Here is a 25,882-nt window from a genome sequence, read left to right as displayed (position 1 = left end):
CATTTGTTCAGATCCTGTCCTGTTGCTTAATTCCGTAGTCTATGAAAGAGGGGAAATATTTCCTATTTCAGAAAATTATTTAAAATTGTTGGCATGCCTTTTTGTAATATTTACCTGTAGTCCTTTAAGACTTCACCTGGATACTTCTGTTTATCTAGCAAAAGCTTTTCACACAGTAGTTTTGAGTGATTTTTGAATTCACATGTAACCATTCTGACCCTGACCTGGAAAAGTGTGTCCTGCCATCTTACTTGATTTGTCTTCTCACACTATGTAATATTTCAAATTCATATTCAAAAGTGGTTCTGGTGACATCATCATTCCTACAGTCCCACATTGTTTTGAATATTATTTTCTTTTCAGATGGAAGTCTTAAGTTTTCTGCTTTTTCATTTTCTCCTCCACTGTGTTGCATATACTGTATTAACTGATTAAACAGATGCATTCGACTGTAAATGGATATGGGATGTCTACTTTTGCTGTCAAAATATATACATAAAACTTTGAAAGTTTCCTTATGTAGTTAGGCTGGTAAACCTAACAATCTCTTTAGTGATTCCTGTAATACTTTAAGCCACTAGCAAACATATGAGGGTTTTTTTCTGTTTTTACAAGCAAATCTGCAAAATTATTTTGATATTCAAAAAATGTGGCTTTTAATAAATCTTCATTGCAGTAAGAAGTTGAGATGACAACTTGCTGAAAATGAAAATGAAAAAAAATTGCTGAAAAAGATGCACAGTGATATATTATCATAAAGTTAATAGAGTTAAGTGGAACTGTAAAGAAAAGATATAAAAGTAAAGGGAAGTATTTTCTGTTCTGTATTCTTCCTATTGGGATAAGGCATTGGCATCTTCTGTTGAGAGAAACACTATTTTTTCAGAAGACAGTTGTATCAATCAGAACTGCATCTCTTGACAAAGACAACAGTAACAAATTGAATTTGTTTACAGTACGTGATTATCCCCTCTTACAAGGGGGTTAAGTATAGTTGGAAGAGGGATTGGAACAGAAGGTTAGATAGAAAAAACAGCGTGGACACTATATCTGAAAGCAAGTCTCCAAGTCTTTGCGTTGAATATAAAGAAAACTTTAGCCTACTAAAAGTGATAGTAACATTATAAGCCATCTATTTAAACTTCAGTTATGTATAACAGTATTGAAACTATAATTCCATCTTGTGAAAATGGGAATTGCAGGAGAATAAATGATGTTCAGCTGAACATCAGTCAGTCTTATGCCAGGAGCTTTAAGAAGAAGGGGTAATGGCTGTGAAGTCGCCATATGTACTGATAGTGAATGTTCAGAAGTTCAGAAGACTGCTGTCAGGCAAATTTAAATGGGTCAATCCCTGAGACATTTGATCTGTCAAAAAAAAAAAAAAAAAAAAAAGTACTGGTAGTAGTCTCATGCAGTCCTGAATTTCTAAAAATGTCAAGTTTTTGACCCTTAAGGATAGTAAGTATGATTTTGTGTTGCCCAGTCTGTAGTGCGTACTGTGAAATTTTTTGAATCCTTTGTTCTTTGATGTTGCTTTCAGAAGGATTCAGGGTGCGTTGCACAGTCACACATATGAAGTGATGAGACTATCTATTGAACTACTAACAAATTTCTCAAGCTTTAAATCTTTTCTTGGCAAACATTGTTTCTTTTAAAGGTCTTACATGGTTCCCTACCTTCTTAACATTAAATACCATTTCAAACAATCCCAATCAAACATTCTTTGCACTGTATCATTGCATAATATGAAACATACAGTCAGCTATTTTATACTTCTTCATTATAAGTTCAGTCAGTACAGACTTTCCGTATGTCTAGATATCTGCATGCTCAATAGCAAGAAAAACAGATGATTTCTTTGTTTGAATAAAGGAAAAGCAATAGCTCCGCTATCAGAGGCAGGCTGAGTGATGGCTTTATTTGGATTCCAGTCTATTAGTTCATCTCCATGAATGACCAATTATGATTCGTCTTTCCAAATACCAGTTATTTCATAAATCCTGCCGAGAGCACAGCAATGGAACTGAAGAGCTGTCATGGAGCTCTGCCAATAAAGTCACTGATGCAGTTACAATATATCTGCACATAATTTAATCCCCTTGTTGCATGTGTTGAAGGCATGCATTCCAGTACTCTACATTTAAAATCCTTTAATTAAGGATGCTACTCCTTGTCTCTTGCATATATTTAGAGTTCTAATGAGATGCTGTTTTTAAACTATCCAAGGGATTTAACTGGACCCTTCATAGCATATAGTAAAAGTAAGTTTTTCTCTTCATAGACCTTTAGTTTTTATGACATAAGATGTTTATTTTATTCAGTCATTATAATAACAGGTGCTGAAGTTCTGGGATCTTCTGGTTCTCCAAGTTAGCTTTTAATAATTTTCTTTCCACACTTGCTTTTGCAAACTCTGTCTGTTAGAGAGTGATTCTTCAGTTCATCTTTACAATCAGACCCCGGGGCACCCTCCACTGAGTATCTGTTTCCTTTTTTTCACTGGCTAAAGGGGCAGTATTGGTAATAGCACAGTTAATTGACGAGTGAAATCTTTTTCTGCTTATGGTCTGGAGGAAAGGTAATTTAGTAACTTTGAAAATACACTTATGGGTAAGTGACAGCATGCATGGCAAAGACTGTTATGGTAATGTTGGACTTTTATGGATAATGTTAAAGAGTGAAATGATGATCTTTTGAAATGCTTTCAGCATTTCTGGAAATTAGTTCAATAATTTCACTTTGGGAAAAATATGCAAAGCATACTGGTTAGTTTTCCATGATGATTTTTTATCATTTTCTCTCCATTCACATTCCAAATAATCTTTGAACTGTTACAAGGCAATAGTAGTGATACTAGTCAGACTGCGTTTTGCTTCCTTAAGAGGGGCTAGCATTTTGCCCTCTTAAAACAGCTATGCAAAAGTGAAAATAAATAACACCTGTGGTTTCATAGGAGGCATTGCCCATCATATCATAAAGCTGTCTAGGCACGTCTACCATTCTGATAACTGAAAGTTGCCATAGAAAGTTTTGCGCTTGTCTCTTATGAGTCTGAAGACGTATGAATGAGAAAATGATCCTAATCTTTCCTTTCATATATCCTCTACCATAACAACTTTTTCTCTGTAGTATGTAGGCAAAAAACACTTTCGTATTCCTGGCAGTGTCCTGTAAGAAATGGAAACATTAATGTTCTCCAGTATTTACAGAAGATCTGCTATTGTCTCAGGACCCAATATGTTGCACTCTGCTACTGCTACAGCGTGGTAGCGTATACCACTGTTCATACATATTCACAGAGTCAGGAAGCAAACTGAGCAACTGAAAATGTGCTAATCTTTATGAGTTAGAAGTCCATGTTTGGGTACCGTTTTTTCAAATCTGAAAGGTTAAATGCATTTTAGTAGGAAAAAAATGTCAGAAATAAAAAGCAGAAGGGCTGCCATATTAAAGAAGAAAAGTTAGGTTGAGAAAAAGAATGTTATAAGGAAGAGATCTTCATGGCACTGCAACATCATGAAAACTGAACTGGAAATAGTCAAATAATTAGTTCATAAGCAATCCACAGTCTTGTTAGATTAGACAATACTTACCATGAAAAAGATTGAGAGAAAATAACTGTAAAAAAAATAAAATTGTATTTCTCGCCAAAGGTTATTGATTTAAAACCTAAATTAGTATATATAAACAGGCTGATCCACACTCATCTCAAAGATGCACGGGCCTTAATCTACTGAAAATTACAGGAAGATTCACTTTTCTTTTTGTAGAATGAGAATCTGGCCTAAGAGGACCTCATGGTTTGCTAGCCCATTGTTCAAAACTCAGTATTTTAGCTCTGTAAAGGCTAAACATTTGGGCTTAGTTTCCACATATCAGACACAGTATATGCTGCTACGTGTGGAGTAAGAAGTTAAAATCCAAATGTTACCTTTATTTAATGCTGAACAATAAAGTTACAAAAAGAATAGCTAATGAACATAGAAGACAACTTGTCAAAATTAATCAAGTTTTTTATCGAAGTAGATCTCTCATTACCATTATTTTGAGTGATTTGGTGTTTCTGAAGGAAAATACTGCAATACTTTGCAACACAATTGCAGGTGATGTTATCAGGATTCACGTAGTGAGATTTAATGGAACAGTACCTTTCTTTTAGCTTTGAGCTGCTCATGATATTTGTTGGATGTGTCGCCTGGTATTTCTCCTCCCCAGAGGGTAATTCCCACTATTGAGTAAGTGATGCCCATGACAAGCAGTGGAAAGCAGTAGACCAGCACAATCACAATGACATGATACCTGCAATGAAAAAGTATTAAGCTGATAAGTGTGTTCAGAGGAGCTACACCAATGGAATGGCCTGCTAGAAGTCAAGGGTGTTACTGTAGCACAGCGCATGTTTTATATCGACTGGCTAGTCCTTGGTGTTTTCACTGTGTTTTTGAAAGTCTTGAATTGCACTGCAAATTTATTTATATTTTAATGCCAGTGTGTTATGGGGTTTCTAGTTCTGATTCTGAACTTGCTAGCCTAAATTAAGAATGACTCTCTAGTTATCAAGATTAGTGACTGCAGAATAAGTTATGTTTGTCCATAACTAGCTGAATTGATTTAATGACTGCACAGCCAAATACCCTAAGGGCAATCTAGGTGTTTTGAGCTCTAGCCTGGACCATAAATGAAAGAGGAAAATAAGTATTTAAATGGTATATTTATACAAAGGCCCTGATAAGTGTCCTGTGTTACCCAACGCACTTCGTATGTCAGATCTGTTGCACATAGGCAACACAGATCTGTTGCCTGTGTGTAACATATAGTTGTCACTGCTGATGTAAACACTGGGGAAAAAAAAAAAAGATAACTTCTTTTGCCTCTGGTTAGTTCCTGGTTAAATGCCATCTTCAGATAAAACCCCAGTCAATGATCAGAAGAATCCCCAGCTATCACTGAAAGTGACCTTACTGCCCTAAAGAGAAATAGCTGTGCATGGGTCCTAATGTGATAAAAATCATATATGCCCAGGGCCTCTTTCACCTGCCTGAAAGAGACCAAAAGACCAAATTTGAGGCTGGATGGTTACATAGGCTTTCAGCCTTTAGCACAGAGTTCATCTTAAATGCCAATGAAGATATGAAAGGGCAGATAATGTTTCTATGGCTAGGTGACTACTTATTCCTAATTCTGCCAGAGGGACAAATAGAATATATCCCATTTAATTGATTGGTATTCTACAGTGTCAGCAACTGGAACCAGTTATAGGTTTTACAGTTTTCTTATTTGGACTGATATCTGAGATAAGTAATTGTGATAGTGTAACAGACTGAAATGAGAAAATCCAACCCTCTCATTAAGAGATCCAGAGAAAAAATCTGATTAGGATAAGGAGAGGCTGGAAATACTTATTTTCCTGGTTAGGATGAAAAGGAAGCTTGCTTTGAATTGCATGTTCTGTCCCCATTTCTGACCATCTCTGTCTGTAGAGAAGTAGCCATCTTAAGTGAAGCAATGATGGTAAACATGCAGCATGGGATGGAGAACTCTCAGAAGTGGAAGAGAATAAACATGTTCCACTTATCACTTAAAATGCTCTATCTTCCTAGCTTGGATAATTTGCTTTACATTTCTCAGTGATCAATGCTGTTATTTTGCACGTAGAGTATCTGCATGATACTCTACAGCTTTTGCCAAGTCCATTGCAAGTGTAGACACCATCATGCACAAGTTTAAAAGAACAAAAGCTTACGTAAAATGTTGTTTTGGACCACCTGGCCATGCTACATAGCAAAGAGTTCTCCCAGGCATCACCTTGGTTATGGAGTATAGGCACTGGGGAAAGGCCAACAGGAAAGCCAAAATCCATATGCTCCCAATGACCACCTTGGTAGCAGTTGCCGAGAGCCTAGGTTTCAAGGGATCAATAATGGCCATGTATCTGTAAAAGAAAGCAAAAACTTGTGCGTAAGAAACCTTCAGAGATTAGGATGCATCTAGAATCAAACAAAGCTTAGGGTTGGGAGAATGATAAGAGATTTATCTTCCTGGATTTCTGATGGCATTGTGCTCTATGGGTGGGTTAGCCCCCATGAAGGCAGTGCTGGAAGAAAAAGAAGGTTCATTGAATATTATTTTAAAGCTGTGGGACACCCAGTTAACCATATGTATACCGGTAGAGCAACTATTTCTCAAAGAGTTAGTTAATCCTGTTACTGCACAACCTGATTGAAAAGCAACAATACAGCTGGATCCTCTGTTACTCTGCTATATAATACAGAGCTTATCTCTAATTAAAAAATTAACAGCCAAGCTGTCAGGATTATCAGTCATCTGTCCAAAAGCTACAGGAACCTGATAAGTCCACATGCATTTATTTCAGTAGACATAGACTGACTTTGAATTGTCTGCCAGAGAGCTCCAGGCTGCAGCTGGTTCATAGAGAGTGAGAGAGGAGCCATATGAGCGTTTCCTCAGGCAAGGTAGAAGTGATAAAAGCACCAAGAGAAATAGATGCATAAAGCATGAAAACATTTCATTGGCTTTGTTCTGTGTTCTCAGATAGGATAGCATTCTTCTTGCTGCCCTATAATTGTATTGACAATCCATGTATGCTGATAACTTTAGAACGACATGCAAAAAATAATTAAAAAGTTTACTCTAAGTGATTACAATGTAAAAGCTTGGGAAACAAGAGCAATGGGAAGGCATCAGGACAGACTGTAAAAGAAAAACAAATCTTGATTTCTGTCTTTTGTTCTCTATTATAGAGGCAAGGAACAAGGGAGACAGAAACTTTGTATTTTATATACTCCATATCACATACTTCATGTGTTTTTCACATTTTTCTTAGTATGACTACTGCTTTGATTTCTGAGATAAACCCTGAATTAACACATTTTCCACCAACTTCCCTGATAGCACTATTTTGTTTCATTTAACAATGACCAAAGAATGACTTGCAAAATCATTAATCATATTAATTAAATAGGAACAGTCTTCAAAATTTCTTCCACTATTAGGGGAAATGCTGATAAGTATCAGCCAGAATCACATTTAATGAAATTTTTGTACTTCTGTAAATCCAGGGAGATACTGGCCATATGTATGTCCATATTGTATTACCATTATAGCATACTGAATAACTAACTACATGTTCTTTAATCTGACATCCTAATGTTTTCCAAAACAACACAAGGAAATGTTTTTTTACATTAATATTTTGCTTCAGATCCAGAGGGTTCCCAAAGTACATTAAAAAATCCTTTTATTCATGATGGAAACACAATGCTGTTTATGAGTTACTGTAGGAGTTAATGGATAAGCAATTTAAATCAAGAAATTTCCATGGAAGTAGTCAGTGTATCTGTGCTTATTCAAGAAACCAAAGATCTGCCCTTCTGCAGTCATTGGTAGCACTGACATTCTACACTGTGTTTCCCAAACCATTGCTTTGCTGAAATCAGAATTAGAATAGCAATGATTTAGAAGCTCCTCAGGAATAACCAGGGCAAGTCAAAAGGAAACTAACAAAATTAACATATTTTTTTCTGTGTTTCCTTGTGGGTTTTTTTATTTTCATATTGTATGAAAATACCTGAAGCAGATGGGAAACTGGGATGAAGATGAAAACCACCTTGACTGTTTTACTAATGAGAGTTTTCCAAATTTTTGGGAGAATGTCTGGATCAGTTTCAACAGTATATCATCAGTCATAGGTACTAGTACTAATTCTGGAACAAGCAAACTCATTGCCAAAGAATAGTTATGGCCCACATACTTTCACTCTCTTTCACAGTACACTTGTCCAGTTATCTGATCACCTTTGGCAAGTTTATTGGAGTATATCAGTGATTTCCTAAAGGTCCTCTGTGTTTCCATTGTAGGTCTCCAGTCTTCGTGCCTGGTAACTGCCCTCGTCCCTGTCTCTTTCAGCTTTTAAATACAATGAGAAAGTCAAACCACACCTATTCCAGCCTACATATGTAGAAAAAATATTTTCAGAACTTTCCAGTATTGCTTCCCTCCTTGTGTCATTTATACCTTCTAAAGGAATTGCAATAAATAAAAGATGTGCTACGGCTCTTCATCTACTCTTTCTCTACATTTCTACTTCATACAAAGATGGATTGGGATACACTCAGAGACTATTTTCTGTATGGAAAATTACATAGGCAGTAATAGGCATTGTATGGCAGGGCTGTGGAAAAAAAAAATCACTTTGTCTTATCAGTATTTGTAGATTTTGTGTTATTGTTGAAACTTTAGGTGTTGCTATCAGGCTTAGAAGTTATAAAATCAGTTTACTTTCCACTCACAGAAAATGAATTATTTTGTAGGTAAGCAAGCATAAATTAGTAGCTCCTATTCCAAAGTGACACTAATAGGCAATTATTGTTATTTTTCTTCTCTATGTTTGTCCTTTCAACATTCATAAATAAAAAGATTTCAAAGCTATTCATCATGTTTACTTTTTGTGTTTTCATCTTCTGCTTTGGCTTTAGATCATGAGAACCCTTCTTATACTGTTAGGTGACTGCTTGGGTCTGTGCTTCCAAATCCAGGCAGGATTTGAATTGAAATCCATTGAAATCAATGGATAAGACGCCATTGATTTGAATCAACCCTTTTTTGAGGAATAAGTTCTGTTCTGCTGCACTTAGAAGAGTAGGACTCATTTACAATGAAGGAAGGTGTGACGTATCCTAATTGTTACAGTATACACCTAGATTCTAGGCAGACTTGTCCGAGATTTTTAGGTACAAATATTAGCTACAAGACAATAATAATAATATTCATAATATAATGCTCCTGATAAGAATTTGTGCAAGTAGTCTTCTGCATCCATATTTACCTGCTATCACAAACAAATTTAATTCAAGATATTCCTGCATTTTCAAAATTTCATACATGAGAGATGGGTAAATACAGAATAGATTTTCTTTTTTTCTTTTTTCTTTTTTTTTTTTTTAGCAAAAATAACTCTGTTTATAGATAACCATCAAATATGTGATAAATCTAACATCTGCCATCATAGTGGTACTCAGCCTCTAGCAGACATGATAACTGTGCTAATACCTTAAAATATCTAAACGCTGTCAGAAAGAGTGATCTCAACTAACTTCAGTTCTGAATCATCAATTTCCATATCTAGAATTTCAAGCCTATTCATTTTGCATTGTTTTTACCGCACTTAGATATTTTTCCCCACAAGGCAATTAGTTCCCCTCTACTTCACCTGCTTCTTTTTTTTTTTTTTTTTTTTTAAGCTAAACTGGTGCTTTTGGCATTACATACTAACTATGAAATAGTTTTATTTTAGTGCTGGGTGTCATGTCCTGAGAGAGCAGCAGATCTCATGAAAATATACATCAGTTGGATTGTTGCCCTCTATCCCCTAGTTCCATTCTCCTCCAAAGAGTAAATGCAACTTGGTAATGAAGATAAGTTTGTAGTCATGAATCCTGTCTTTCATATTGAGCTAGCTTGAGCATGGGGTGCCAGATACTGTCCAAAATGCTTGATGATCTTTACCTGTAGTAGATGATAACCGATAAACAAGTCATCATTTTCACATGCATGTGGGACTCTTAAGGCATCTTCTCCTCGCCTGGAATAATTCCTTTCAATTCCTAGTTTTCTTCAGATTACACATTGACGTTATTTTATGTGCTACTGTCAGATTTCTATTATGTTCACATTATTCTTATTCCCTGTTATATTATTCTTATTCCCAACAGGTACCAGCAGTAATTCTCTTCGGCTAAGATAAAATTCTATTGTTGTATCTCCCCGTCTGGTGACTGCCCTTTAAAGATATGGATTGTTTGTGTGAAATGACTCATATAGCTGTGCTGATGGAAATTTTAACTATTGACTGCCTGAGTGAGGTAAGTCAAAGGACAAAGATCAGATGAAAAGCAGACTCCTTGTCTTTCTTGCTGAGATTTGAGTGATAAGCCAACAGCCTAGCTTTTGCACAAGATTACAAAAACGTAGCAGGCAGTCATTCTAACAAACAAGATGGGGAAGAGGTGGAGGAACCTTGCCCATTCTCTCAATAATGCCTTTGTACAGGATGGACTTAGCTGACCAGAGAGTATTGACAGCTCTCTACTACTGAGCCTTTGATAACAAATCTAATTTATTCTAATTTGCCGGTACACTAGCAATTATAATGAAGTATCTACCTTGTTCCCCAAGTGGCTTTTCTTAGAAACAAAATCGCTTAATTAAAATAGTGAGATACTGCTTTATAGCTGCAATTGTTACACTCAGTCAAATTTGTCACATAAGTTTGGTAGTATTTTCCTAGCCGTCATTGCCTTCATTAAAGCTAGTGGAAAATATGGAATGACTCTCAGTTGCAGGTTTAAAACCACCTCAGTAGTTGAGCTGTCCCTGGATGCAAATCTCTGTAGCCAAAAGAAGCCCAGAAGAGAACTGAGTCTTTCCTACACTGCTAGCTGTCATTTGCAAAGTGCTTAGCCACTCCTGCCTATCATTTTGTTTGCTGGAAACGCTGTCTTGCCATTACTGGTACCTAAGGCTGGTAAGTTGTTTGTCTATCTCTTTAGCTTCAACCTGAAAGAGCAGTAGCTATTTTTTCAGTTGGCCCTTGCCTTTGATCTCTGTCCATTTTGGCCAGGGAGCTTCTATCAGGAATGAAAGCTCCTTCTGGCACAGGCTGGAGGTTCCATGCTTAGGTGTTGCTCAGAAACTTAGTGAGGTGAGGAGGCTAAGTATGGGATAATGATGGGTATGATGCAGGATATTGCCCCTGTATATTCCAATTACCTATGACTGACAACTGTCTTTCATGGTGTAGCTCTGTCATTAGGACTTATTTCCTTACTCTGTTTGATATCCTTACATAAATTTTGTATGGCAAAGTGCCAGTTACAAGGGGGAGCAGCAGACATGCTGTCTGAATTGTGCACTGAATTGTGCTGAACATGGTATAGAAAAAGGAGGCTTGTTTGAGCAGGTCAAGAATGAAAGGGAGAATGGTGAGATACAGGATCTGGAGCAAAAGCAAAAGAACTGAGACTGGGGAACATTTTGCTGAATCCAAAAGGAGGAGTAGAAGTGAAACAAGAATAATGAGAAACTAATAGGAGGAGAGGAAACAAAAGGAGAATTGTAGAGTAACAGCAGATAGAAATTGGGTTGAGAAGAGACTAAGAAAGGAAACTGGGATGATGTAAAGGCATGAGAAAAAGACATGAGAAAAATCAGTCCTAGTGGACCAGAGATTGAGGTGAGTAGAACTGGTAGAAAAGCACAATGTTTTGACAGTAGGGCTCTGTGGTGGCAAGCCCTTTTGCCTCTGAAGGTGTATGGGAGAGAACTCCCAAAGAACTGTTCTCTCTGTGATCAGCCAACCATAACTGCATGCAAGGGGAACAAATGGACCCTGATGCTTCGATGTCATCTGTCTTAATGACTGTTCTGCTTCTCCACTGTTCTTTTCAGTAGCCTGAACTTAGCAGTACTTCTCAAGTCAGTGAAAGTGGTGAGTGCTGAGGATCTTGTAGGTCAACTGTGTTCCATGTGTGATATTTATACACAGACCTTGGACCTCCCCACACCTTTGTCCCTAAAGGGCACTAAAAGATGATAGGCATTTGAGCAGAAGGAGGATTTATAATAGCTACAAGCAACTGAAGACTTGTTACACCACTGAAAAGTGTTTTGTAGCCACACAAACATTATTCAGTGGGGTGCTGTGCCAATTTGCTTTGCAGTCTCTGGACGTTTACTGTTCAGTCAGTCACCAGGCTGGAGCAATGGGACTCCCTGCCAAACAAAGGGCTCTGAACTCTCTCTGAGGTCGTTTGATTTCAGGATCGGACTTCTAATGCTTTCTCACTCCAGTGGGAGCTGCTAATAATGCCACAGATAGCTTGTTCCACACAATAAAGCAGGGATGCCAATTCTAAAGTACGTATCAACTGAAAAGAATTAACTGATTATGCTCATTTATCACAACAAGCAGAAACCATTATTACCCCATCCAACATAAACACTAACACTTTGAAGATAATTATAAGATGGAGTATGCACATTTAGAAATTTAGGGATGTAAATATTTGCAAGTAGAGACTCAAGCCAACACTTGCAGGAATGTGGATTATTCAACATTGTGCCATGTTCTACGTATTACTCTCAAGCATTTTTAGGTGGCACTTTAGTTTCATCACTGGAATCATTAGCACATGATTTCGTTTGCTGTGATCATGCTATATCCCACTGTCATTGCTTTTCTTCCAGCTTTGGCTTATGTCAGTCTTTGTCCCTAGCTAATTACTACTGAAGTCAGCAAGAGTCTTTCCATTGAGCCTAATGAGAAATCAGTCAGGCTGCAAGATACAATGGCTGGTGCATCATGGTGTGCTTGCTACAGCACTCTTTTTCTTCAAGACTGTTTTCTTATCTGCTGGGGTCAGAATAGATCTAGTTTCCTTCAGAACTGCTCAGTTTGGCTGGAGTCTACAATTTACTGTTTGGTACTTGTTTCTTGGGTTTATCAAATCAAGAAAATCTGTTTTCTCTGAAATGATAATAGAGACAGTCCAAATTTGAATAACACTGATAAACTCCTTAAGCCAGTGGTTATAATGACAGCATAATCATGTAGCTCTGTTACAGTTTGAAAATAACAAGAGACAAATGGCTGGTAAGTACTATAAAAACTCCTGAGGTTTGTGTATTATAGTCCTGACAGTAGAAAAGAGAAAAAAATCCTAATCTATCTTTTTGCAAAACAGCATACACTGACTAATACAGGCAGAAAAAATCTTCCCTCTTTAACACATTATTTAGAAAATTGTGGCAAAAATACATAAGACTTTTTAAACCAAAACGATGTTCAAAATTGGATCCTACAAATGCCCATCTGGAGACACAGTTAGAACCCTTTAATCATCCTAAGTGATTTGTTTCACCTGTTTACAGTGTGTTTATAAACTCAAATGGGGACAAAAGTAATCAATTCAGCCCCAGATTGTAACAGGAAATTGGGACTTGACAAAGGAAAAGACTGAGAGAAAATCATCATGCTTGCATATAAGTGGCTCGTCAACAGCAGACAGCAGAATGCACTTGCTTCATGAATGCACAGGTGCTGTTATTCCCTCAAAACAAGCTGATTTTGAAACTTTGTATTTGGAATTAACTGGTAATTAAAAAACTTAGGTAAGGAAATTGCTATGATTCCCTGCCCTTGTTTAAAATGTTGTTGTGGAAAATCCTACAAAAGGTAGATAGACTAAAGGGGATGGAATGAACTGTGAGATTTGAGAGGCATGTTTTGTATGATGAAAACCAATTCTTTAACTTTTGCATTCTTCAATCTTTATCTTCTACCTACTAGTGCAAGGTTCCGTCTTTTCTTGTGGGAGTGATCTGCATTCACTCTTTTAGACTGACTTTCTCTGCAGGAAGGGTGACTACGGGCATTTTTGTAGGACTGTTTCTGACTCTTGAATAAGACTTGTTCTGGTGGCCCAATGGATCTATAGTGAACAACGATACTGTTGTGCAGTGATCACCTTAAAGCTAGCAGCGTAACGAAAGAGCGTATGACAGCATGACAGATAAACAAACACGTACATTTGCGAGATCAGTGGGCTATATCCCAGAGGGATAACTTGGCCTTGATTTATCCAGAGGCACACGTGCTGCTCTTGGTGAATGGCTGTTGTGCTTTGAGCAGGGGGTAACGCTGCCATTTTTTCTGAAATCAGGACTAGCATCCAGTGCCTTGCTTTTGGGTACCTCTGATCAGAAACCGTAAAACAGCAATATTGAAATTTTTCAATACAGCTGAGTTCTCATAAACAGTGCAATGATTTCTATTTGAGGAGCATTTTGGTAACTGGCAATGGGCTAGATTTTTATGTGATTGATTTTACACAATGTATGCTCTAACTATGCATATTGATAGAAAAGGGAGAACGCTTTTCTTTGGTCTTTCTCATAAAATGATGGACTAAGTGACTTCCCCCGACAGAAGGGCTTCTGTTTCTGCTCTTCTTTGCATACAATGTACTTGGTCTATCAAGTACCGATATCAATGCAAAATCTGCAAAACCAGCTCCATCTGCACAGATTAAAACCCACTCTGTTATTGCCTACATTTCTGAAACTGGCTTCTGAATGGCTTCCTTTTGTTTCTGCAGTTATTTTGAAATAATTTTATTTTAAGAAAACAAAATTATGTGAATGATACCAATTTCTCTCCTGGTTGGTAAATCAGTCAGAAATACATACATATAGGCAATAATATTAAAAAAAAAGAAAGAAAGAAAGAAAAAACCCTCACAAGCCTACCTTTGACTATCTTTGAAAAAGCACTGCAGGCTACATTTCATAGGAAACCACTAATACAGCTTTTAATAGTTTTCATTAAGCTATAAATAAGGGCACTGAGAAAATGTATTTAAGGCTAAGACTCTGTCTAAAATGAACTTCTCATTTGAACATATGGTTCAGACTTGTCAGATGTTGTTTCCTGCCTGCAACAAAAAGACTAGAGGCTAGTCACTGTTGTAAATGTTGCTTATACTCCTCAGGATATTGGCTTATCAACCTCATTTTTTTTCCACTGCATCTTTTGAAAACAGCTTGTTAAATAGAATATTTACTCAATGCAAAACAAAGAGGAAAAAACCAAACCTGTTATGCCTATTTTTATTCCCAAACTGTCTCAGTATATTATTGATAGAATCATTCTGACATGAATTTTGACCAGAAACCAAGAAGATTCTGTCTTTTTGCCTGATCATTATGACTTTGTACTATAGCAAGAAATGGATTCTTTTTCCCATGTCTCTGACAGTCTGAATCTCATAGCCATTGCATCAGGATGTTCTGCAGAAACGATTTCACGTCTTTTCTCAGAAAGAAAGAAAGAGAATTGTCAAACCCAGAAAATCATTTTAGGCCCCCAAGTCATAAAGAGTCCTTTATGTTTCACCTTTTGATTTTTGAACCCTTAATACTCTCCTGTTCAACTTTTTCTCTCCAGTTCTGAGGACTAGTATTTTTCAGAGGGCAGCCTAGATATTGTAATCCAGAAATAAGATGTGCTTCATCTTAAAATACAAATTTTGGGAATACAGAGGAACAGGGAATGGATTTCCTATTTGAATTCTATAGTTTGACTGGCAAAGTAATAATAGTGACAATTTTAAAAGCATATCTTTGTGTTTTTCCCTTCATGATATGCAGTGACCAAGGCTGATTCATGAAGTCATAATTTTGAAGTCATCCATTAGTTTGGAGAAGAAGCTGTATTGAACTTTAGTTTGGGGGTAGGGCAGGTAGTGTTTTGTGTAGTTATGTGACACCAGAGGCAGGTAAAGCTAAGCAACAACAAAAAAGCATCTTGTGGAAAAAACAGCATAGTGAGTTTACAGAAACTCCTTTCATCCATTTCTTTGGAAGAAAACATTCTAAGATAATGGTTGGGTGTGTGGGGATCTCTCTGGGGAAAATAGCCTGTAAAGCACAAGAAGCCTGAAAAGAAATCCATCTAGCTTCTTGTTTTTCTTCTTCCTATGTTCATCTCTCTCTCCCCGGTCTTCAGTGCAAATTCTCTCTTCTTTTACATGGAAACCATTTACTTTGAGTCAATAGAGTTTGAGGGAAAGGGAATGAGAGAGGAGTCAAAGGCTGCAGTTCTGTTTGAGCTGAGGTCTGTGCAAGGGACGGCAGCTGGATGGGCGATGCAGGTTTCCTGCCTGCCATTGCTTCAACCTCCTGTGTTCACTGGTGAGCCAAGCACAGAACACTTGGTACCAAGCTCATGTACAAGAACGCAAGTACCTGTATACATTGTCTTGGTGTGCATCTTTTGCTGACGCCACCATATGACCACAACATGGGGTCATGCCCTGTGGACTCCATATCCTAACCTATTAGATGTATTTGAGATCATTTTTTCACATACCCATTTCCCTATACTTCAGTGTTTCTGAGCACACAGAACAGGTGACAGATACTTAACTCCCAATTCAGATAATGTTATTCTAGATCAAAGATGGTCAGGTATAGTTTGCAGGAGAGTCAGTTTAAAATGTTTATGGCACATGAAGGCCTTGAGCAATTTGTCCCAGGAGTAGGAACTCATGCAGAGACACATACCAAAATGTATTCTACTGGAAAGATAATAGATTTTTCAGTGTGTCCATTGCCTACTTCAGAACTTCAGTAACAGATTCATTTATAGGGCTTGTGGTACTACTTTGTGACAGTAACATCTGCTCTTACAGCATACTCTTGAAGAGAATGAAGAGCCTAAGTGATATTTTGAGGATCTGAGTGTGTACACATGATGAATTTAGGTTTCATTTGATAAACTGAATCAAGTTTATGCCTCATAGCTGTCTTCTGTTACAAGCTTGCTTCATATTACTTATGCTGGAGTCTAATGAGTGTATAGAGGGATTATCAACAGCCATTAGTAACTAAACAGCACCACAGAAAAACAGCAAACTGAGCCAGTATATTTGTGCTTCTGTAGATATATTAAAAGTCCAAGAAATAAGGTGGTAAAGTAACATGACAAGTTTTGAGTAAGAGTATTGGTGTAATAGGCATACTAGAAACTAGGTAGGAGGAATGTAACACCGTAATACTAAGGTTCATAAAAAAGAGAGGAGATTGTGTAAGAGGAGGAATAAACCCAAATGTTAAACATAGTTTAAAATCAAGTCAGGTAAAACAAATGTAGTCATGAATAATATAGAATTTTATGGTTTGAAAATCCAAGCATGACTCTGAAAAAATAAACTTCAGGATTATACGCTCAGCTAATTCGCAGTAATAATGGTGACTTGCCAAAAGAAATTAGAAAGGCTGTGATAGCAGATAATGCAATAATAATAGAAGATATCACTGACTTCTGTGCAGACATAAAATGTATTCTTGATCAACATTAATGACTGCTCTATGGAGCATCCACAAGGAGAAGCCCAAAATAAACAAGGAGGTCTTGAGTTGGTCCTGAACAGTGTCTGTGGTCAGGCTTAAATGTTATTTATTCTTTGAATAGTCTCTAGAGTATGGCTGGTTTTAACATCTCTGCAGAAACAAGAAAAGCCCAAAAAAGCTGCTATGGTAGTGTTTCATTTAAAAAGGGGGAACTGAAAAAACTTGAGGAAGTTTATTAAAAAGAACTGAGAAAGGCAACCAAAAGGAAACAGCGACTGTTAATAACAAGAATCAATCATATTCTGAAACACTGAGATTCTCTAATTATCTAATATTTTATTAGTGAAAGTTAATTTGATTTTGGGTCTGGTGTTCAGCAAAATGAGTGTAGGGGTGTTGGGAAAGAGAAAGCTGGGCCCATAGCACTTGGATTCTGATTCTCTTTCTGCTGCAAATTGTTTGATTATTTGATTTTTTAATCAAATTTTTAAAAACATCCATCCTGATGTCAACACGTTATCCATGTCAACAACATGATGCTGTGTAGTCATACTTAAGTGAGCTGTCTAGGGTACCAGAGGTAAAAGTACTAATATACCTGTCTTTTAGCTCTAATTTTAATAGCTTAATTCCTTCTAAAAATAGTTGCAGACACACTTCTGTGGAATAAATACAAACAGGAAGTTTCATAACAGCTCTGTTGGACTAGACAAATAAAGAATAAAGCTCTGTATCTGCCTGTAGGTCAAAAAAAAGGGGTATTTCATTCTGTCAGAACAACCAAAAAGAGGGGAAAAGATGAAGTTATTATTGAAATCATGGGGGATTTTGGGAGATGATCAAGTTTTAAGTTTTAAAAATGGTGATTTACTTTGATAGTCTCCTGATTTGAAGTTAATTATTGGACTTTTATTATTAATAGCTCACTGAAACAGCAAATTGTAACAGCTCCAGAGTTTACATCCATATAACATGTGAGGAAAGTTTTGTGATTAAAAAAAAGTGCATTAAAGTGGAATTCACTTTAACATTGGACTTTATTTTGTCATTCTTCTATTGCAATACCTTTGACTCTGCTGAAGTAGCTGAACTGAAAAATGGGCTGGGATTTTTGCAGAGTATAAGGCTGGGATAGATGGGTAACATTTGGCAGAATTTGATCTTTAGAAAGGATTAGGTCAAATCCATAATTTTTCTCTTTCTTAATAATTTGTTAAAAAGAAGTTACATAGGTCTTTTTGGTGCTATTATGTTGACCCATGTTGAGCAGCAGTAAGCCTTATAGGCTGTTTTGCAGTAATGCAGAATATTGGTGTATCATAAATGTAATTTTACTTACATTTTTGGCATATATATGTCACTTTTCAATTACTTTTGCATATAGAGAAATCTGATATATGTAGTAGCTCTTCGAAGACTAAAACTTTGCTTGCATACTAGGAAGAAAAGAAATGGTAAGATATGAATAGGATCAGCAACTACTCACTGTTAGAACATCTTGCTTAGTTCCAGAGCAGTCGCTTTTACAGAGTTAAACTTGTTGAAATGAGGAAATTACTATGGAAATACTGGGAGAACAATAACTGAGAAAGTCATACTGTAGATATGCTAATAACAGGAAAAAAATGCATTAAAATATACTAAGTGTTCTACTGAAGGCATATTATTTTATGCTATATTGCTACATCTCCAAACTTCCACTTTAACCATCAGATATCTGCAGAGAATTTCTAGGCCTACACACACAACTGATTGTATAGTGAGGCAATCTTCGGATTTGAAATTAATTGGCAGCATACACAAACCATGTCTTTGGCATGCTAAGAACTATTATGAAGGGACAGTGGGTCTTCAATGGCCAGGGCCAGATGGCCTAAATTCTAAATTACTGTTTTTAATATATCCAAGAACTGTACCGCAGCCAGTAGTCACATATAGAGTTAAAACACATGACCCTTCAGGATCACGCACTGGCCAGTGGCACGGAAATACTGGCTCAAGAACTAACCCCTATTCAGTTTATCTTGGGGTATTTAAAAAGTTTATCCTCATAAGGTAGCTAAAGGAAGTGTTGTACTGGAAGCAATGTAACTGTGGGACTGTGCAGGATGAGCTACAGAAGAACTAATGAATAAATGCCCACGAAGCAGTACAGTGTAAAACCTGTACTGCTTCTGATACTTGAACTGGCTTTGTTAAAACTACCTGTGGCATCTCTGCAGTAGACTGCAAACAGGCAGTTAGAAAAGAAGCAGAAGGCAGAGGGGAAAGACCATCAGGAAGGAGTGGTCGGAAGTGTGAATAAACCCACATAAATTGGAGTCTGTGTTCAATGACGAGGTGGTCATACAGCAGTCGTGAATACTGTCATCCTCAGCTCCAGATACAGCACATCCCGCTGCAGGAACTGCCTACTCCACAGAAGTCTCTGTCAGTCCAGTAATTTCACAGTGCACGCAATTTAGACAACATAGCCTACAGAATCAGATGCGTGAGAAAGTATGTACTGCCTGTTACCTCTGCTCAGCGATGTCTAGAATCACAGTGACTCATTCATACTCTGTGAACATTTGGATGTTCTAAAACAGTCAATGGAGCATATCAAGACATACTTCTTAGTGAATTGCAACCCATGACCTGTCAGTATTTTGGGATGTTAACAATTTCTACTGGTAAATCATCTGATATGATCCCATCCTTTCAGTTCTCTCAGCAGCTTTATCCTAATTTGTAGCTTTTTTTTAAAAAAAAAATTTAAATGAACATGAATGTCTAAGGATGAGTTTACTGTGTCAAAACTAAAGCAGAGTGTCCTGTCTGAAGCACTGGCTGAACTTTTACAGAAGGCAAATGGGAACCAAAGTTTTAAAAAATGTCCACCCAGCAGACCTATGCCCTGGAATAGGACAGTCTGTACATAGAATTATAGAATCATAGAATAGTTTGGGTTGGAAGGGACCTTAAAGATCATCTAGTTCCAACCCCCCTGCTGCCAGCAGGGACACCATCCACTAGACCACATTGCAACCTGGCCTTGAACACTTCCAGGGATGGGGCATCCACAACCTCTCTGGGCAACCTGTTCCAGTGCCTCACCACTCTAACAGCAAAGAATTTCTTTCTAAAATCTGATCTAAATCTACCCTCCTTCAGCTTAAAGCCATTACCCCTTGTCCTGTCACTACATTCCCTGATAAACAGTCCCTCACCATCTTTCCTGTAGGCCCCTTCAGGTACTGGTAAGCCGCAATTAGATCTCCCTGGAGCCTTCTCTTCTCCAGGCTGAACAACCCCAACTCTCTCAGCCTGTCCTCATAGGAGAGGTGCTCCATCCCTCTGATCAGCTTCGTGGCCCTCCTCTGGACTCTCTCCAACAGCTCCATGTCTCTCCTGTACTGGGGCCCCCAGAGCTGGGTGCAGTACTCCAGGTGGGGTCTCACAAGAGTGGAGTAGAGGGGCAGGATCACCTCCCTCGACCTGCTGGTCACACCTCTTTTGATGCAGCCCAGGACACGGTTGGCTTTCTGGGCTGCAAGCACATGCTGCTGGCTCATGCTGAGCTTCTCATCAGTCAACACCCCCAAGTCCTTCTCCTCGGGGCTGCTCTCAATCCATTCCTTGCCCAGCCTGTAGCTGTGCTTGGGATTGCGCCGACCCACATGCAGGACCTTGCACTTGGCCTTGTTGAACTTCATGCGGTTCACACGGGCCCACCTCTCCAGCCTGTCAAGGTCCCTCTGGATGGCATCCCTTCCCTCCAGTGTGTTGACCACACCACACAGCTTGGTGTCATCGGCAAGCTTACTGAGGGTGCACTCGATCCCATCCAAGGACATTCCTTGGGATTCACTTTGACCCCCAGTTTTCCTCTTGACTCTGTAGAATTGTTCTGCAGAGGTAGCCAGGAAATGGTTAAAGGTACTGAACGCATCAGGTGTGATCTGATATGAAAGGAAAAGGAACAGAAGTGTGAATAGGGAAGGAGGGATAGACTGCTCTTCTCATTGCTTTACATGCTGCTGCTTGGTACTACAGAGAGCTTACCTAAACGCAGCTGTGACATTGTTCACTGTGCTCCCCCCAAGGCAAGATTTTGATTTGTTTCGGGGGCAGGTGAGCTTGGAAGATGTGGTGGGGTGGAAATTGTGATTTCTTCAGGGGATTTTCAGACAAGAAATAGATCTGAGTGAATAACAGCAGTCATTGACTCACTTCTGAGCACCAGTGTCTCACATTGCTGAACCAAGGAAAACATTTTCCAATATCTTTGTATCTGACCAGTGCACTTCAGTCAGTGTGGAAGAGAGTTATTCTTTACTCACTCTGGAAATGCACCCTTTGGATTCCTGAGGAACTGTATTCACCTTCATTTCCAGTTTCCTAGCATAAATTTAGGAACTTTCAAGGTGGTAAGTACTATATCTCTCTGGATGTTTTTGTCAGAATAATGAAAAAAACCTTACTCAGAGCATCCTAGTAACTGCTCAGCTAATGACATGCTCAGCTGCAACAATAACATTTAAATCCTCAGCATCAGCTAAAACCCCTTTGTCTTTCTGAAAACCTCAAGCTAGGTGGGAACGTAAGCTAAACCCATTGACAATGGAAGAAATCTTTGCCTGGTTAAAGATAGTATCACTGACTTTACACTACCTCCTACATTATTAGTGGGAAGTAACAGTTGGGAACAAGATACATCACTGGCAGGAGGAAAGTGTAGGTTTCCTCCTGTCTTCACCCATTCCAAGAGCAGAGAGGTAGAGGAGTTCCTAAGAATCACATTTTCTCTTTCAATTTTAGCTTTACAGAACAGACTTGCGTCTGGCTAAGAATGCCACCTAAAATTTGCAATTAGTAGGGCCAACAGAAAAGCGTTATTATGAACTTGTCCACAGCACAGACAAAAGGTACAACAACATGTTTTCCAATATTTGCAACTGGAAATGAGAAATAACATTTCAGGAGATGGACTGAACCTTATAAAATCTTAACTACCATCACCGGAAAGTGCTGCAGTTCTGCCAAGTTAATTCAGACACGATGCATATTGTGATTTAAATATATAGAAAGGAGTTTTTTGAGTAATTTCAGTGCATTGCTAAAAAGGAATAAAAGATCTGAAGTACTCAGTGACCTGTTTTTCTGAATGAAAATTCAGGATTTTTTTGATTTCTAAAGCATGGGGTAAGTTATCTCTCCAGTATGGCAAATGTGAAAATGATCATAAAGAAAGGAACATTTCCCTGGGAAGACTCACAGCACCTTCTGAGAAAGATGGTCCATCAAAGCATCTCTGTTGGAAATCTGACAACTACATCTCCCCTTTACTCTACAGAGACTACAGCTGTCCTATTCCATTATTGTCAAGAGCAAAAAGGTAAAGTTTTTCCCTGTCCTGTTTTCTTTCACAGTCTCAAAGGCTTGTTTTGCTGCAACTAATCAGAAAACGATCAAGCACTTTGAAACCATGTTCTTACCAGACCTCTGGATACGCACAGATGGCAATGTAAATAGTCTCATTAGTTAAAATCAGGAAGAACCAAGCAGCTCAGAGCTGTCTGTGAGAAGAGCTATTAAAAACAGTCTGAAGTGATTTCTGAGGAGGAGGCAAATGCCTCTGCCAGCTGCAGAAATACAAAGAAGAGGGCAATTTGAAATCCTCTCCCTTCACACACAATCTCTACGACTCCTTATCAGTATGAATTAGATGTCATCGACTGAGGGACAGATACTGTTTTCACAGGTGGGGAAGTAACACCCTGAGCAATGGCTGCTGTTACAGAATTAGTATTGAAAGATGAAGCACAGAGAGCAGCTGAAGTCAAACAGAGAGAGGAAGTCTTGTAAAAGAAAGCAAGAGAGTAAAACCAATGAAAGGCTGAAGGAGAAAGACTGTGTTAGGGAAAGATCTTAAAGAAGTACAGGGGAGCACAATTGATGAACGATTGAGGACTCTGCTTCTCCTCATTTAATGATTGTTATCTCTGTATTTTTATTTCAGCAGAGAATCTAATCTCAATCTCTCTCTCTCAACTTTTTGTCTCTTTTCTCACCTGTCCACAGCTATCGCGGTCATGGAGTAGATGCTGGCGAAGACAGCTGTGATTGGGAAGAAGTTGTGGAAGCGGCAGTAAGCCTCTCCAAAGTACCACTCGCTGTGCAGTGCGTAGATGAAGTTGATGAGAGTATTGAAAGCAGCCATGGAGGCATCGGAGAAGGCCAGGTTCACCAGGAAGTAGTTGGTCACTGTCCTCATGCGCTTGTGAGCCAGGATAATCCAGATGACAATGAGATTTCCAAAAACGGCCACTGCCACGACACCACCATATGCCAGAGACCACAGGGCAATGCGCCAAGAGGGTTGCACAAACTGATTGGAGAAGTTAGCTGCTGAGGATGCTATAGGGGGAGAAGCGCTTCCAGCTGGTGCTCCCAGCGCCTGTCCCCAGGGATCACCCGCTGCAGCAAGGCTCATGTTCCACCTACTGCTCATGCTCACGTTCCAGTTTGCTGTGGGGACAGAAGTCATCTTGGATGTTCCTCTCCTCTCTTCCAGGAAGGATGTGCCTCTCCCACCTCCCCCTCCCAACCTTCCAAAATCCCAACTAACAGGTAAGAAGAGGAAAGAAAGAAAAAAGCAAGTTAGGCAGCACAGCAGGTACTGGGAAGGAGAGATCTGTCAGAAAAAGCTTTGGCTACGATGTTCAAACTGTTAGAAATGCTGTACCAGCTGAGTCAGGAGAGCTACCTCTGGACAGAACAGCATCCCATTCCTCCTCTGTACAGCCACCTCTTGCTTTTGGTTTTGCTGAAGGAGAAGGGGACTGGGAGCCAAGGCACATTTTATAGGCTCGTGAGTTCCCAGCGTCATGAAGGGAGTGGAGCGATAAACTCCGTTGGCTGGTAAGATAACAATAACACCTCTTTCTCTCTGTTCTCCCTCCTCCCCCTTTTATTTCATTCATTCCCAGCAGCAGGCACTTTCAGGAGCTGTGGAGAGCACCACAAGGAAAATGAATTCTTGTCTCCTTTTTGTTGAGAGATTTGTTTTATATTGCTTTTCTTTAAGTTTCATTATTGTGCTTCCTTTTTAAATATTCTTTTTGCCCTGCCTTTGCAGAGCTAATTAGCTGGCTTAGTTAAACATCCCAGGACCGAGACTGCTTTTTATTAAAGCTGTTTCCAGACGAATTTATGAATTTATTCCAGACAAATTCAGATCTGCTGTTTTGCTGCTGTCTTTTCAATTAGTATGTGCTTTCCTTTTAACCATTCTATTAACTACAGATTTGGAATAGTGACCTCTTTCAGATAAAGAACTACATCTTCCTGCTCTCTAATTTCACTTTTCAATCTGTAATATGACATCAAGAAACACGTATAAAATGTGACTATCTTTTTCTTACAGCACTAACTTTGGTGCCTGTAAAGCCATGAAAATGTTCAGCAGACACTGATTTTTGTTGAAAAACTATACAGTCCTAAATATAGATGTTCTTAAATATGGGTAAAATATTTGGGGTTTGTTTTCGTGTGTCTTTGAAAAAAATTTTTTTTTTAGTTTTTCTTATTTACATTTATTTCACACTTAGTACTATTATTGTACCTTTATTTTGAGCAAACAATATTTTTATGTGCAGTGATTTCTATACTGGTAGAAAAGTGTAAATAAGGAAATTTAACACCTAATGTTTTCACATCCAAAAAATCAGTTTTCTTGTTAATATGTTAACAACATTTGGCATAGATAATGCAAGCTTTGTGCAAGGGTTGATTGCAAGGGACTTCAACTAACAAACCTTTGTCATTCAATAGGCTGCAGTCTTCAGGGAGAAAATGTGTTTTAGTGCTGATCTGCTCTGTGCTTTAACAATTTAGAGCTACTACTTGTCATCATCAGAGATTTCAACTGTATCACAGCAGTGGGAGCTATTCAATACCCCTATCAGCAATGACACATTCTACATTTTTTAAAACAAAAGCTTCATACAAAAATCAAATATTCCTGTGTGCCACTTCCTCCCTGCTGTATTTACCTGGTGGAAGTAGTGCCTGCACTTTAATTGTCAGGTCTTCACTACAGTTTTAATTTGAATGACTGCAATTGTGGCCATTTCTATATGCTTCGCATGTCTTACCAGCTGACACGATCCCAAGCAGCAGCCCACTCCAGGCTTACAAGCTCTGCTGAAAACCACCCTTTGCTACAGCATGTCTACAACCTCCTCATGTGCTGCAGGTCCTCATCACAGAAAAACAATGGAGTTAATCCTACAGTTCCATTTCGAGTCCCAAATCTTCCATCCACATCATCTTTCATCCCCTTCCCGGAGGTGAGTCTGAAGAAGGTAATAAGTAGTTCACGTGCTGTTTCCCCAATAGACTTTGTGCCATGTTCTCAAGAGATCAGAGAAGAAGCAGAGTCAGCAGAGGCTGTAGTAGTGCTGAGTGAGTTGAACTACTCTTTCAGTTAGCTCCCCAGTGAACTGTGGCATATATTTCTCTGCCTTTTGGGCATGTACAGAGAGGACTTTGGGAAGGCAGTGAAGAATAAGCACCTGAGTAATTCAGGTGCACTCTCCTGGTAAAATCACTGAGGTGCTGGCCAGAGGGTTAGTAGCTAGGGCTCCTTATTGTATCGTATTGTCCAAAATAGGCTAGTGGGATAGACTGAGAGAATCCCATACCTGGGCAAAGAAGTCTGACTTGTAATACGTTATCTAAATCACAGGCAAAATCCAAGAAAGAAGTGGAATTAACTGTGGTAAAGAAAACCTCTGAGTTTGAGTGTTGAAAGAATTCAAATGGTGGTTCCAATGAGTGAGGAATACTGGGCTGACTAGTTATAGCAGAGACTTGAACATTCAACTCTTGAACGAAACTTGACTCAAGATTTTCATGTGGCTTTGAGCCAGAAAGCATAAACCCAGCCCTGTGTCCTATACCTTTC

The 25,882-nt window shown here is 38.5% G+C and overlaps 1 protein-coding gene across 1 annotated transcript in view; it reads right to left on the bottom strand.

Annotated features, from left to right (window-relative positions):
• The window catches only part of TACR3 (tachykinin receptor 3), a 36,150-nt gene extending 12,683 nt beyond the window's left edge, over window positions 1–23,467 (bottom strand). The window contains exons 1-4 of the mRNA XM_075750718.1: window positions 22,986–23,467; window positions 5,747–5,935; window positions 5,270–5,275; window positions 4,152–4,302 (exon numbers count right to left, since the gene is read on the bottom strand). Of these exons, the coding sequence (XP_075606833.1) occupies window positions 4,152–4,302; window positions 5,270–5,275; window positions 5,747–5,935; window positions 22,986–23,461 (822 nt within the window). The 5' untranslated portion in view covers window positions 23,462–23,467. The remainder of the gene's footprint in view (window positions 1–4,151; window positions 4,303–5,269; window positions 5,276–5,746; window positions 5,936–22,985) is intronic.
• Window positions 23,468–25,882: the final 2,415 nt, after the last annotated feature.

The sequence above is a fragment of the Balearica regulorum genome, chromosome 4 (assembly GCF_011004875.1).
Source record: "Balearica regulorum gibbericeps isolate bBalReg1 chromosome 4, bBalReg1.pri, whole genome shotgun sequence".
In the NCBI taxonomy this organism is placed as follows: domain Eukaryota; kingdom Metazoa; phylum Chordata; class Aves; order Gruiformes; family Gruidae; genus Balearica; species Balearica regulorum.
Note: the sequence above shows the minus strand (reverse complement) of the source record. Positions and strands in the feature narration are given on the sequence as shown.